This window comes from Apodemus sylvaticus, chromosome 5 (assembly GCF_947179515.1).
Source record: "Apodemus sylvaticus chromosome 5, mApoSyl1.1, whole genome shotgun sequence".
NCBI classification, from domain to species: Eukaryota; Metazoa; Chordata; class Mammalia; order Rodentia; family Muridae; genus Apodemus; species Apodemus sylvaticus.
Genome location: NC_067476.1, coordinates 104,860,522 through 104,874,775, shown reverse-complemented (window position 1 = coordinate 104,874,775; position 14,254 = coordinate 104,860,522). Strand labels below are relative to the sequence as shown.

At 42.9% G+C, this 14,254-nt stretch overlaps 1 protein-coding gene across 2 annotated transcripts in view; it reads right to left on the bottom strand.

The window, feature by feature from the left end:
* Sord (sorbitol dehydrogenase) overlaps positions 1-1,661 on the bottom strand; it is a 31,527-nt gene extending 29,866 nt beyond the window's left edge. Inside the window, exon 1 of one of the 2 annotated variants that reach the window (XM_052183423.1) lies at positions 1,446-1,661. In XM_052183423.1, coding sequence (XP_052039383.1) covers positions 1,446-1,551 — 106 coding nt within the window. In that variant the 5' untranslated portion in view covers positions 1,552-1,661. The remainder of the gene's footprint in view (positions 1-1,445) is intronic. The other variant, XM_052183424.1, reaches the window with a different exon arrangement.
* Positions 1,662-14,254: the final 12,593 nt, after the last annotated feature.

The following is a 14,254-nucleotide window of genomic DNA, read 5'->3' as shown; positions in this document are numbered from 1 at the left end:
GGATGCTTAGGAGAAGGGACTGTGGTCCTCAGCACACAGCAGGCATACATATTCTCACTTAGTAAACATTAGCGACACAAAAGACTAAATTTAAAATCACTCTAAGCCCGGGGCAGTGGTGGCACATGCCTCTAATCCCAGCACTTTGGGAGGCAGAGGCAGGCAGATTTCTGAGTTGAGGCCAGCCTGCTCTACAGAGTGAGTTCCAGGACAACCAGGGCTACACAGAGAAACCCTGTCTCAAAAAAAATAAAAAATAAAAAATAAAAAAAAAAAAATCCCCCAAAACAAAACAAAAAATCACTCTAAGCTATGTAGCAATAGTTCACTTTTCTGTGCCCTATGCTGCCATTTACTGTAACAATCATAGTGTCTCTTGAATTCAGGAAGTTGGGTAGATGTTCCAAAGTGATTGGTAAGAGCACTAGAAAGAGTTTGAATCTGAGTTCTTGTCTTGGCTCTGTTAACTAAACAAGACTACCATCTTGGGAAATGTCAGCTTCAAGCAACGGTTCTTGGTTTGGAATCCACCTTATCCTTGGTGCATAAGTCTACAGGTGCAAGAGTTAAGGAACTCTGAAAATGCTTCCAAACTCAATGTTTGCATTCTGTGGAGTGATAAACCACTGAGGACTGCCTATTAAACAGACAAGAACTGTTCATTTGGATGAGTCTCTCCTGGTACATGTTCTTTGAATGGGAAGGAGATGGACTAGATCTGGGGTACAGCAGAGATGGCTGGTACCCATACTGCATGCCCAGCTGAGATGAACTTTGTCAAGGGAACTTTGGCATGACCACAGAGATGATTCAGCAAATGTCTGAACTCTGGTTCAGGGGGCAAAACTAAGTTTAAAGCCAGAGACAGAGGTACACAGAATGTTCCAGGAAAGTGATCCAGATGTGAACTACAAGAGATAAACAACAAGCTATCTCCCCAGTTAAAGTGCATTATTAGCACTTACTGAATGCTAGGCCCTCTCAAGATAATTCTTCTGCTAGGGGATATTATCAGTTCCAAGCAAAAAGAATTAAATGGAAACTTCACCGTTTTTAAATGCCACCTTGCCAACTTTTTCTGTCCTGCACTGTCTATCAGAGAAAATCTGAGTAGATCCTAATCCTGGAAGTCTCCCTCTGACCCTTCTGAAGAGCAATAGCAAAGAGTGAATTTGCAGCTATTAGAGGTAAAGGCTTGATTAGTTTTCAACGGTCCTGGGCACAGGTCACGTGCCTGGCAGCGGTCTAGGTTCCGGGAGCAGGCGACCAGAACTCTCTCTAGAGACAGATAACGGCTACCCCACCCCCACCTCCCGGTAATCAGCTGAGATCTGGGTAAACCCAAGCAGCCAGGGGTGCTTGGCGCGGGCTACCCGCCAGTCCTATGAGCAACAGAATTTGGGAGTGGACACCACTGCTGAGCTTGCCAGAGGGGCGAAGCAGACCTGGGTGGGTGGCTGCCTGAGTTCCCACACTCCTTTTTACCAAGCGAATGTCTCCAGGTCCGTGCACCACCAGGGACAGGTTTTCGTCCTTAGCTGGAGCTGCCATGTTGCTCTCTTGCTTAGAGGTGTCGGCTGGACCCAGCGGGGAGCTGGTGGTTCTGCTCGTCCAACCGCCAAGGGTCCGGAGTAAGGGGCAGGGGTGGAGCCGGGAGAGGGCAAAGCACGGGTCCGGGGCGGGGCCTGCGCGCTTGACAGCCAAGAGGCGGGGTCGCGATGGGGAATGGGGGCGGGGGACGAGACTTAGCGACCGACTGCGAGGAAAGAAAGAAAGCGGCCTACTAAGGCCGTAGGGGATTTGTGGCTGCAGAAGACCGGGCTAGCACCAAGATCCTCAAACAGCAGGTTTAGGTCTGAGGTGGAGCGCGGGTGTTTTGTGTTACTAAAGGGAACAGTGCTGTAGGACGCGGTGAGCGCTCTGAAAACCCCGCTAAGCACAGCCTCTTCGGTCACCCTAGCAACCGACAAAGGGCCGGACACTCGCAGGAGTGAAAGAAGGAATGCAAGTGTCTCACGGTCTTGATGCATCTGCATCAAGATGCAGTAGGACAGAATTTGCGAGCCTTTCTCTTTAAAAGCTTTCTCGCTTTCCATTGGCAGCCGATTTCTGCCCAGATTCTGCCTTTAGTGCTCCCCTGTCAAGACAAACAAGTTTTTACTTTAGTGATGGAGCTCGCTGCCCCTTTCCTTAGCTATCCATGCTGGGAGTTTCGTTTCCCTTCCTTTGCCTTGTGTAGCCTTGGCTGCCCTGGAATTTGCTCTGTAAACCAGGCTGGCCTTGAGCTCAGAGCTCTTTCTAGCACCATACCTACTACTGATGTCCAAAGGATTCTCGCCAGAGCTCCCAACTCTTGATGTTTCCCAGTGAGGAAGGAACGGAGTTTTACATTCTTTAGCAACCTCTCCTGGACTCTAAGAAGACTGACCCACAGCTTTGACCCACAACCTAATCCCTTCCCTTGGAACATTAACTTCAAGGAGCTTAACCGGGATGGGGGGCGTGGGGTGGGGGTGGGGAGAGGAGCCTGTGGTGGCTCTTCCTGTAATCCCAGCACCTGGGAAGCAGAGGTAGGAGGATTTCTGGGTTCGAGGCCAGCCTGTTCCAAAGTGAGTGAGTTCCAGGACAGCCAGGCTATACAGAGAAATCCGTCTCGAGCAAAACCAAAACCAAACAAACAAAAAAACCTAAACCTTCAAGGTGCCTTTTTTCAATTCATAGATAAAGATCATTTTATGCTAATTCTACCACAGAAAACTTTGCAAGCTATTTGATTTACAATGTCGGCTTTTAATAGCACAGTAAATTAGAGGGTCCATAAGGAAGAGGAGAAAGCCCTAAATCCATTTTCTAATTGTATTCCTGATTAAGAACAAAGGGACTTTCACTCACACCAGAGGAAATCGAGTCATCGATATGGAATCTGCACTCCAGCTACATGCTAACATATTCTGCTAGTTCAGTGGACTCAGAGGCTTGTGTCTGTCTAGTGTTGATCTTACATAAGCAGCAGTGTGGCTGGTATTGGATGGATCCCACGTGTCCAGCACATGCCGCTGCTTCTCCTCATACCACTGCTTCTCGATATGCAGCCAGGCCTCCTCCTGTTCAGTGGAGTCATTCTTCATATTAACGGTTGTGCACCTCTGGGGAGATTTCCTTCTAAATGTGTTAGCAGTAGTCCTTGGCATCTGAAGTTTGCAGGAAGAGTAAATTTGAAGAGTATTCCCAAACTTGATCCAAGCTGGAATGTCATCTGTTCACTTTTATCATCCTCATCATCCTCAGGAGGAGAGGCCTCCTTGTAACAAGGATACCACTGAATACTGCTGCATTAACACTGTTAGAGGAACTTGGTCATCACCCCCATTGGCATCCATTCCCAAATCTTCCAATATGTGCTTGATGGTCCAATTTGTCAGTGGACTTCCAATGTCTATCAGAACTCTGGAATGTGAGTAAAGGCACAGTGTTCTGAACAAAGGAGAGGGAAGTCGAGGGCAATGTGAGAGGGAGGCGGCACACAAGATCACTACAGAATGGAATTTTGCATAGAACTACTTGGAGAGTTGGGTTCTTGCTTTGACACACCTCCCATAAGGCTTTGCTGTCCTTGGCTGGTTCTTCCAGCTTCCAGACCTTGTGTTGCTTAGCTTGCAGACCTTAGCACACACTAACTGACGTTTCCTCGATTTCCCGAGGACATCAAGCTGAAGCTTCAGAATGGCTTGTGAACAGAGGGACACTTCAAGTAGAGGCTCCTTGACTTAAAATTATGAAAACAGAACAATCAGAGTGAAAAGGGTCACAACAAGGACCATAGAGTGCTGCCTAGAAAGGGTGTGATGTGTACTGTATTGATTAATGGTCATGTGCTGTTTTAACTCACTAAGAAGTCAGTTCTAGAACCAGAGATGACCTCACGCCACTTCAGACTCAGGATCTCTTCTGTGAGGATGGGTCAGTGTCCCTAACTCTGGAACAGAAGGAAGAGAACTGCTGAACAGCACAAAAGTAAAGACTGTAAACCATAGTAGTAAATGGACGACTATTATTTATCCTGTTTTATAAAAGCCCTGCAATGGGCACACACAAAATAAAAATTGAACTATAACAGTGTATAAAACAAAATTTAACCAAACGATTCTTCCTGGAATTAGCTCGATTTTGTAATCAAAGATAAGCACGGGGCACAGTCATAGAGCTGAGGTAACTAGAGTAAAACAAGAAGCTGAGCCTCAAGGAGCAGTCCCTGCCCCTCTGGCCTGGGTCCTGTTGCCTTAAAGGCCAAGAGATCTTCCTCACCTGACTTCATGAACTGGAGAATACAAATGGCCTGGGCCCCAAACTAGAATGGTTGTTGAGGTCCTGGGCAGCACTCATCCACACATCCAGTGATGGAAACTTACAGACACCTCCTAACCATGCCATGACTGAAGCATAAAACACTCCAACTGGCGAGGCACTAACTCAGCAGGTGCTGAGCTGTTCTGAGTCTTCAGAGAAGGAGCCAAGTCCTAACTTGTCTCCAGCTGGGGAGATTGAAGCCACACCTTTTCTCAGTTCCTTGCTACAGTCCAACAATTGAAACAGACACCTGTGGCCATGCTTTCTGGGAACGGTATGCTTTCTCTGATCCAGGCCAGTGTGCAGCACCAACATGTCTGTGATGCATCAGTGCCAGCATCAAAAACGAAAGTCCTGGTGTGGTTTAGACCAAAGGAGCTCAATTTTTATTTCTCCACTTCTCTCCCTGGGTCTTCTGTCTCTGTTGCTTCGTCCCTAACAAGGGGCTTTGCTCTGAATTTATCAAACAGCACAGAAAACAATGTACAGGAAAGGAATTGCCTAAATAAATGATTTTACTAGCACTTACAAGGAAAGAATTTGCTGAAACCTACTGAATCCAGAACTGTATTCAAAACCACAAACATGTTTCAACATGACAAGAAAGTCTGAAATCCACTAAGCTCTGTATTTGTTAAGATCAACCTAAAAATGGCTGCATTGTTTTCAGCAAAAAACAGAATTACATGGTTGAAGAAGATAAGAAAATGAGTAATACCTTCCTAGCATGCAGACAGCAAATTGAATAATCTGCTAACTCATTTCAACAAGCTTACCTATTCCCAAATACATTTTACCTTTTCTTTTTGTGAGACAGGGTTTGTCCACCACCACCTGGGTATTTTTACTTTTCAAATTATACCCTGACATTAAGGCAGCATGAATTTTGTTTATAATGTATATCAAAGAAAGAATGTCAGTCCATGTGAATGTGTCTTGTATAATTTTACCCATTCTGGAAGTTGGAAATAGTGACTATTTACTTCCACTTAGGAAGTTTTTACTTCTGGTTTATATTTTATGCTAAGGTTTTAGTGTAATTTGCACTGGCTATATAGCTTAACTTTTATCTTTACCTTTTAAGTGATTTGTCACTTATCTAACAGCATGAAAAATGCCTGACTTCCTCTTTAAAAATATAAAGTGCACATCTAACTTATTTGGTACTTTTTGTGTAAAGAGTAAAAGGATGTATGAAGGTTTATATAGACAACATCTCATGTGCCCCAGGCAAGTTTTGATCTCTCTATTCAGGAGAGGATGACCCTGAACTTCTCATTCTCCTCTGCCTCAAGCTCTCAAGTGCTAAGACAGGGATTCATGAATGTTAGGCAAGCACTCTACCAATTGAGCTACATCAGCAACTCCCATGTGAAAAAAATCTGATATTTAAGGCAGGCATGGTGGTGTATACCTTTAGCCCCAGCACTCAGGAGGCAGAGACAGGTGGATCTCTTTGAACTGAGGACCAGCCTGCTGTTTCTACAAAGCATGTTCCAGGACACCTAGAGTTATTATGCTGTTACACAGAGAAACCCTGTCACACACACACACACACACACACACAGATAATTAAATTTTATACTTTCATAGACTACAATCCTTATTTTTTCTTTTTCTTTCTCTGTACTCCTAGACGTTATGAGTTACATTTGGTTCTACAGAAAAAAGAAAAAAAAACACACTTTTTAAAAAGAAAAAGGGAAAAGAACAAAACACAAAACCCCGAGTTGAACGGGATGAAATCTTAATGTCCCAGCTGACCATGTTCTAGTAAGCAGTGTCCTTTTCTTTCTCCCCTGGCTTGGGCTTGAATCCTGGTTCCAATCAGCAGACTACTCAGGCAGCAAGAATGGTTATGGCCTTATTTGATGATGCCTGACTTGATTGTTAACTGAGGAGATAACCCTCCCTCCGTGCAGATCCTGTGAGGAGATGTGGGTTAATGGAAGCAGGAAGATCTACCCTAAATATGAGCAGCAGCATTCATCCTCTGCTTCCAGACTGTGTGTTCATGACCAGTCACCTCACACTCCTACCACATATCCTCTCCACTAATGACGGACAGTTTCCTCAACTTGCAGGCCTGAATAAACCCTCCCTTCCTACATTGCCAGCAGTGGAGGAAAACAGGGACATTTAGGAATGCCAACAAGTAACCCTCCATTTGGGTGACTCATGATCCTCAACTCAGTTTCCAGAGAGCCATGATTGCAGGGGTGGGGCACCAAGCCCAGTTCTAAACCTCCATCTTAAAAGCAGGGGTAGGGAGGTGAGGGATGGGGGGCTTAAAATATTTTATTCTAAAGTAATTTAAGAAAATGATATTTAAATAAAGAAAGATATTATGGAATTTAAACAAGGTATGACCAATCAATACAAGTTGTTAACAGGGGCCAGAGGTCACAATGGCTAGGAAACAGTTTTTTCCAGGCATTCTGCTGAATAGCCCATAAAATGCTGACTTTGCCTCACTGTCCTTGGGCCCCTGTGTAAGCTCCACAGCCACCATAGCACCGTGAGACATGCCTTCTGCTGAACAGAGCTAGGACACATTGTTAATAAATTTTTACTGTGGGAATTTAAGGGTAATTTAGAAATTAAATCACAGTATCCTCTAGGGTCACATGCAGCAGGAGGGGGACAAACTCATAACTACTGGAGTCTGGATTTAGGGATTATACAGTGTGTTGACAGGTGAAACCTGCAGATCCTTGGTGTGCCCAGGGTTAGCACATCTGTAAGATGCTAAAACCTTAATTTCTGGCTTTTTCCATCAGTTTATCAACTATCATTTATTCAAACCAGTTGTTTATAGCAACAGAGAGAGAGAGAGAGAGAGAGAAAGAGAGAGAGGGAGAGAGAGATGAAAGTTTCTTACACACCTTCAAAATAAAGTTACTATTGGGTCTGGAGAGAGGGCTCAGCAGTTAAGAGCATTGACTGCTCTTCCAAAGGTTGGGAGTTCAAATTCCAGCAACCACATGGTGGCTCACAACCGTCTGTAATGAGATCAAGATACAAAGAACACTTTCCTCAGCTATATTCACCTTGAGCCTACTTCCTAGTCTCTACCCAGTGTCAAATTCTTGCCTGAGCCTACTTGCTTGCCCTAGCCCACCCCAAAAGCACTCCACAATGGACCAATGAGTATATGTCCAAAAGACATATCAAAGGCAATTTCTTAACGTTGGGAAATGGCCTTGAGGCCTGGCTCAAGCCCCTGAAGCACAAATACAAGCCCTGTTGAACAACAGCAGCTGAGAGTCATAGAGTTATAGAAAATACTATGGAATTAAAAGATTACTCGCTATGGAGGGAGGGGTACATATGGGTGGGGGCAGAATTATCCCTGTGTAGTAGTGCTGGAAAAACTAAAGGAACCATGTGAACTCATTACCATAGGGAAGGGATCCCAAAATAAATTTTATGTTATAGCCCGAATATTTGTGACCCTGTGACCCTTGTCCAGTTCATACACTGAAGACCTACCTCTCAGAGGGAATGATTAGGAAGCAGCACCATTAATCCCAGTGTGTAAGGAGTGAGTGGGCAGCAGTCTGAGTGACTATTAGCTGTTTGAGCAGGTCAAGTCAAGGCCCAAGGAATCAGTCTCACATGAAAATAGCAAAGCTGTTCTCTATCCAAGAACTAGTTACCAATGGTTGGCCAGTGTGCACAAAAACTAACAACTGTAGTCTCTGGGGTGGCCGCAGCCTGAGATTCCCAGCCTACAGAGAGTCCTACTGAGACTAGTTAATCCGTACCCCAGTCTGTACATACTAAAGTTACTAAGGCACAGTGTTGTCAGTGTGTACAGTCACCTGATTCCAGCTTTTCTGCATCTGTGCCTGTCCTTTCTCATGGTCCCAGTCAGGGTTCCAGAAACAAACTGTGACAGCCAAGGCACCAAGGAACTCACTTGCTCCTTCCACCATATAAGGGCTGAGAGGAAAGCTCTGAATGGGAGGAACTGGCCCTCACCAACCACTGATTCTGCAAGCACCTGGACGTTGGTCTTCCCAGGCATTAGAATTACAAGAAATTAGCATTCATTGTAATAAGAGCCAGAGCACCCTCTGCCCCTTTCCTCCTTCTCTCCCACTCCCTCCAAATGTTGGTTTCCAAATACCATTGTAGGAAGTGACTGGGTCTATGATTGGAACCAGAAAAGGATAAGATGAATCTGAGGCATCCTGTGGGGCCAGAGAGTAAGGAATGCTAAACTGCATCAAAGAAACCAGCTTAAAGAGACATGGACTAGCCAAGGAAGACAGACAGGCCATGAAGATGTTGGCAATACCCGGGTATAGTGGTACACATATTTAATCTCAGCATGCAGGGGCAGAGGAACAGGCAGAGGCAAAGGCAGAGACAGAAGCAGAGGCAAAGGCAAAGGCAAAGGCAAAGGCAAAGGCAAAGGCAAAGGCAAAGGCAGAAGCACAGATTTCTGTGAGTTCAGGACAAGACTAGTCTACATAGTGAGTTTCAGAACATCCAGAGCTACATAGACCCTGTCTACAAAAAAATAAAATAAAATAAAAAATAAAAATTGTGTGTGTGTGTGTGTGTTGGTGATGAGGCTGAGTGGTAGAGCACTTTCCCAGCATGAGCAAGGCCCTGTATTTGTTTCCCAGAGAGAAAAATAAAAACAAAAAACAATGGTATACTTGAGAACAATATGCTAAATAATGATAATTGCTTTGGGCCTATTGGCTAAGATCAAGCAAGTGTAGGATCTGTTCTCATCAGTTTAATGACAAATCATAACCTGAATAAAACAGGAGGGAACAAGTCCACACAGATAAAACTAATCAGATATAAAGTTTAATCAATAATTAGTAATTTAATCTACAAGCACATTCCTACAAACAATGTATTATTTCCATAAAAAAACTAACTTGCTAGTGTTTTTTTTATTGCTCTGATAAAACACCACGACCAAAGCAACTTATAGAAGAAAGGGCTTATTTGGGCTTACATTTCCAGAGGGTTAACATCCATGACGGCAGGGCTAAGGCATGGCTGCGGGAAGTTGAAGGCTAAGAGAACCAAGCAGCAGACAGTGCAGTGGGAATGGCCCCAGGCCTTGAATGTCAAAGCCCACCCCTGTAGTGATGTGCTTCTTCCAACAAGGCCACACCTCTTAAGCCTCCCCAAACATCCAACTGAGGACCCAAGATTATGAAGGACATCTCATTCAAGTCACCACACTTATAATGAGGAAATCTGATATATGGCACCTTAATAAAGTGGTCAAAGCTGATATCTGTGATCAAGTTGATTTTATGCACATTAGGATGTTATGGTATGGAGAGAGAATCCCCACAGATGTCCAGGCCCCCAGTACACAAAGGAAGGCAAACATGAGCAAACACTTAACACGCCTAAGTTGAGAAACATCTCGGTTTTGCTCTATATTCTTTAGATCTGTCAATATCATGTATGTCAAGGAAATGCTGCTTGCGAAAGGAACAGCTCTCATGGTTGGAACAGACACCATCAAGGCAGCCAACTGGTAAAGCCAGAAGGAGATTTGAGGCTTGACAGATAGTTATAATATAGAAGTAATTGTTAACTTCTTGATTTTGGTGAAACATAAGTTATACTCAGTGGATTTGAAGATAGCGTTCTTTACACAGTACTTGCAATTTTCCTATAAGCCAAGCTTAAAATAAATGTAAAGGCAAATAAACAAAATCCAGCTCTCTACAGTATACAATAAAAATATCAGGACTTTGTAACTTTAATTTTTTAAAACTTAATTTTTTAAATTTTTTCAACCTTTATTTTTTTTTTTTTAAGATTTATTTATTATATGTAGGTACACTGTAGCTGTGTTCAGAAGCTCCAGAAGAGGGCGTCAGATCTCATTACAGGTGGTTGTGAATTTTACAGGTGGTTCTGGGATTTAAACTCAGGATCTTCGGAAGAGCAGTCAGTGCTCTTAACTGCTAAGTCATCTCTCCAGCCCCTCAACCTTTATTTTTAATAATGATTCTTAAATGCTTTAACCTCCCTTGTAACCCACCACCCTCCTGAGGTAGAGAAAAAGAAAGGATATAGAAGTGTGGAGGGGAGGAGAAATGGACTTGTTTAGAAATGGTTCTTTGGAGCAACTCCTGTCTGTGTTGTCTGGAAATCAGCTATTCAGTTCACAGGTTAGCAGTGGCAGTTTGATCCACTCAAAAACACTTCACAGATACACCAGCAGTCCAGTTTGGTAGAGTTGGGATAGCAAACACGAATCAGCAGCAGTGACACTACTAGTGACAGTCAGGCCTCAGCCTCAGCATGAGTCAGCAGGAGGGATGAGGGAAGAACTCTCAGGGAAGCAAAGATCAGCAAAGATGTGTCTTTTATATTCTTTCTCACCCTTAGCCCCCTCTTCCTCCTCCTTCTGAGACAGGGTCTTTTGTATCCCAGAATGCCCTTGAACTATCATATGTTGTCAAGAATGGAATTGAATTCCTTGTTCTCCTGACTTCACTTCTGAGTCTAGGCCACCAAGCTCCTTTTACTTCTTTAATATAACCTTACATAGCTTCAACAATCTCCAAAATCTCTAAAATCGGTCTTTAACAGTATCCCAACCTGCCCCTGCCAGATAATTTACTAACCTTACTTTTTTTCTTTTCAGAGTTAACCTGATTCTTATCACTCACCTACCTTCCTCCCTTCCCATTCCTAATCTGTATACTCTCTAAGTATACTCTATATTGTCCTTGGTGCTTTATCTTCTAACAGTTATTACAATAAAAGCGGACACTGTTCTTTATTGGTTAATACAATGTTTGCATAGCGGTAATATCCAGCAACTATGAGGACTCTTTTTTTGGATTTGGTTTTTTCAAGACAGTGTTTCTCTGTATAGCCCTGGCTGTCCTAGAACTCACTCTGTAGACCAGGCTGGCCTCGAACTCAGAAATCTGCCAGCCTCTGCCTCCCAGAGTGCTGGGATTACAGGTGTGAGCCACTGCTGCCCAGCAACTATGAGGACTCTTAAGAGTTAATATTCCACTGGGGGAATATTATCTCAGAGTTTGAACCAGGCACTCTGGGCTCCCAGACTTAGGAATTATTTTGTGAACTATACAGTTCAATTCTATGACATCCAAGTACGATTTGAATATTGCCAATACTTAAACTGAAATAACACAGCTGATATTTTTAAGGTTCCAAGCAACAAAATGACCCTTGATAGATAAATCTCAATGCAATAACATAAGAAACATTAAAACAACAACAAACAAAAACAAACAAAACAAAAAACCCAAGGCCACATTACCCCTCTAAAAATTATTCACTTTATAGTAATAGCTCAAGTGAAAGTGAGTTAGATGAAATCTCAGGGCGAGAACTCAAAATAATTAATATACCTGTGTTGTGATAAATCTCCAACCCAAATGTGCCCCGGCAATGAAAACACAACTCAATTAATATGAATACAAACTGTTTGCCTAGACTGGGCAGATTTCCCACTACACTGCCATCTTCCCCATCTATGAGACCCTTTATAACTTGCAGTATCTCCAAGCCATGTGCTTCTGCTTCTCTCTCCCTCCCAAAACCTTCAGCTCTACTTTCTCCTCTTCTCTCTCTTCTCTTTCTCTCCTTCTCTCCCAAAATCTTCAGCTCCACTTTCCTCCTCTTCTGTTTCTCCTCTCTTCCTCTCCCAAATCCTCTTTCACTCCTTCTCCTCTTCCTCTCTCTTTCCTCACCCAAATCCTTCTTTATTTATAAATTAAGGTGGGAAGCAGGTTTACAGGAAATCACCTGAGTGCTGATTCATTCCTTGTACACAGCCTCTCAGGGGAGAATGGAATTAACATAAATTACAATTAGCCCCAGGACTATCCACAACACTTCCCCTTTTCTGTCCAAGTAAAAGGCTCTTTTACCTTAGATATAAATTGAACACAACTATTAACATTTTGTAACTTATAAAGAACAAGAGACCTAATACCCAGTTATCTTTGTTAATTAAATAGAACCTCTGTCATCTATCCTAGCTTAAAAGACTTCATTATACACCTTACTCATGCCCTGGCTTTAGATTGTAAGCCATCTGAAAACTATCCTCTTGTCTTAGTCAGGGTTTCTATTCCTGCACAAACATCATGACCAAGAAGCAAGTTGGGTTCAAGTTATTCAGCTTACACTTCTGCATTGCTGTTCATCACAAAAGGAAGTCAGGACTGGAACTCAAGCAGGCTAGGAAGCAGGCCATGGAGAGATGTTCCCTACTGGCTTGTTTCCCCTGGCTTGCTCAGCCTGCTCTTATAGAACCCAAGAACACCAACCCAAAGGTGGTACCACCCACAAGGGGCCCTCCCCTCCTTGATCACTAATTGAGAAAATGCCCCACAGCTGGATCTCATGGAGGCATTTCCCCAACTGAAGCTCCTTTCTCTGTGATAACTCCAGCCTGTGTCAAGTTGACACACAAAACCAGCCAATACACCTCTCAAATCTGTATTATCTTTCTCAATGTTAAACAGCTTGGCAGGCTATGAGACTACCAGTCTTCAAAACGGTCAGAAATCCAAGAATGACTAATACTACCTGAAAATATGGGAAGCACAAAATATACCTTCCAAAACTTAGGCAATTTATAGAGACTACTGACCACCTGGACAGTCCTTTATACTTAATAAGATTGGAGCATTGGTCTTCAGTCTGCTGGCCCAGGGTCATCTGACAGACCTTTATAATGCAGAAGTTTGAAGGGCTGATCACCCAGTTTTAGCAGAGATAATCAGCCTACTATTTTGCATAGTGGTTTTTTTTTGTTTTTTTTTTTTTGTTTGTTTTTGGTTTTTTTTTTGGTTTTTTGGGGGTTTTGTTTTGTTTTGTTTTGTTTTTGGATTTTCGAGACAGGGTTTCTCTATGTAGCCCTGGCTATCCTGGAACTCACTCTATAGACCAGGCTGGCCTCGAACTCAGAAATCCACCTGCCTCTGCCTCCCAAGTGCTGGGATTAAAGGCATGTGCCACCACTGCCTGACATAGTGTGTCCATTTTCTGAACAGTATTTTGTTTGCAGATGAAATGAGGCAATTACTGCCTAGTGGCTCTCTCGACACAACTGGAGCAACTCCAGTTGATGCTCAATTTCTTCTTTGAATCCAAGAAAGGGAATGTTGTCAGGAGCAGACTTGACTCAACAAGTGAACAGAAAACATTAAATGTCACACTCTATGGACTTCTTTTTTTTTAATTAATTAATTAATTAATTAATTATATGTAAGTACACTGTAGCTATCTTCAAACACACTAGAAGAGGGCATCAGATCTCATTACTGATGGTTGTGAGCCACCATGTGGTTGCTGGGATTTGAACTCAGTACCTCTGGAAGAGCAATCAGTGCTCTTAACCGCTGAGCCACCTCTCCAGTCCCCCTCTATGGACTTCTGATGTTTTTGAAAACTATCTATGTAAAGTAATCTGGATTGTTCTGCTAAATACTCTCATTCATTTCTAATTAAAATAACTGAAAACATCCTAACAATAAACTCAGAGCCATGAATTTCCTATTCGGCCCTAATCGGGCTTAAACATCTCAGATCTGTTTATAACAATAGCAATAGAAGGACTATGTCTAAGTCTTGTACTTTTAAATTTTTTGTATCATTAGAAGAATTTTATACCAATGAAAACCTTGATTTTGCATCAAATTATGTACCATTTAAGAAATAATGACTTCAGCTTAGTACCATTTAAAGAGATTTCTACCAAATGAGATTATGGCTATGCAATCAATTCTAGATATTCCAATTATGACCATTTCTACATTCCCTAGAAAGGTAACCTATATTAATCACCTGCAGCCCCAAAGCCTAGGGAACTGGGATGATGACTCTTCATAACTTCTTCAAGCTGAATATGGGTGTTGAGATATTTTTG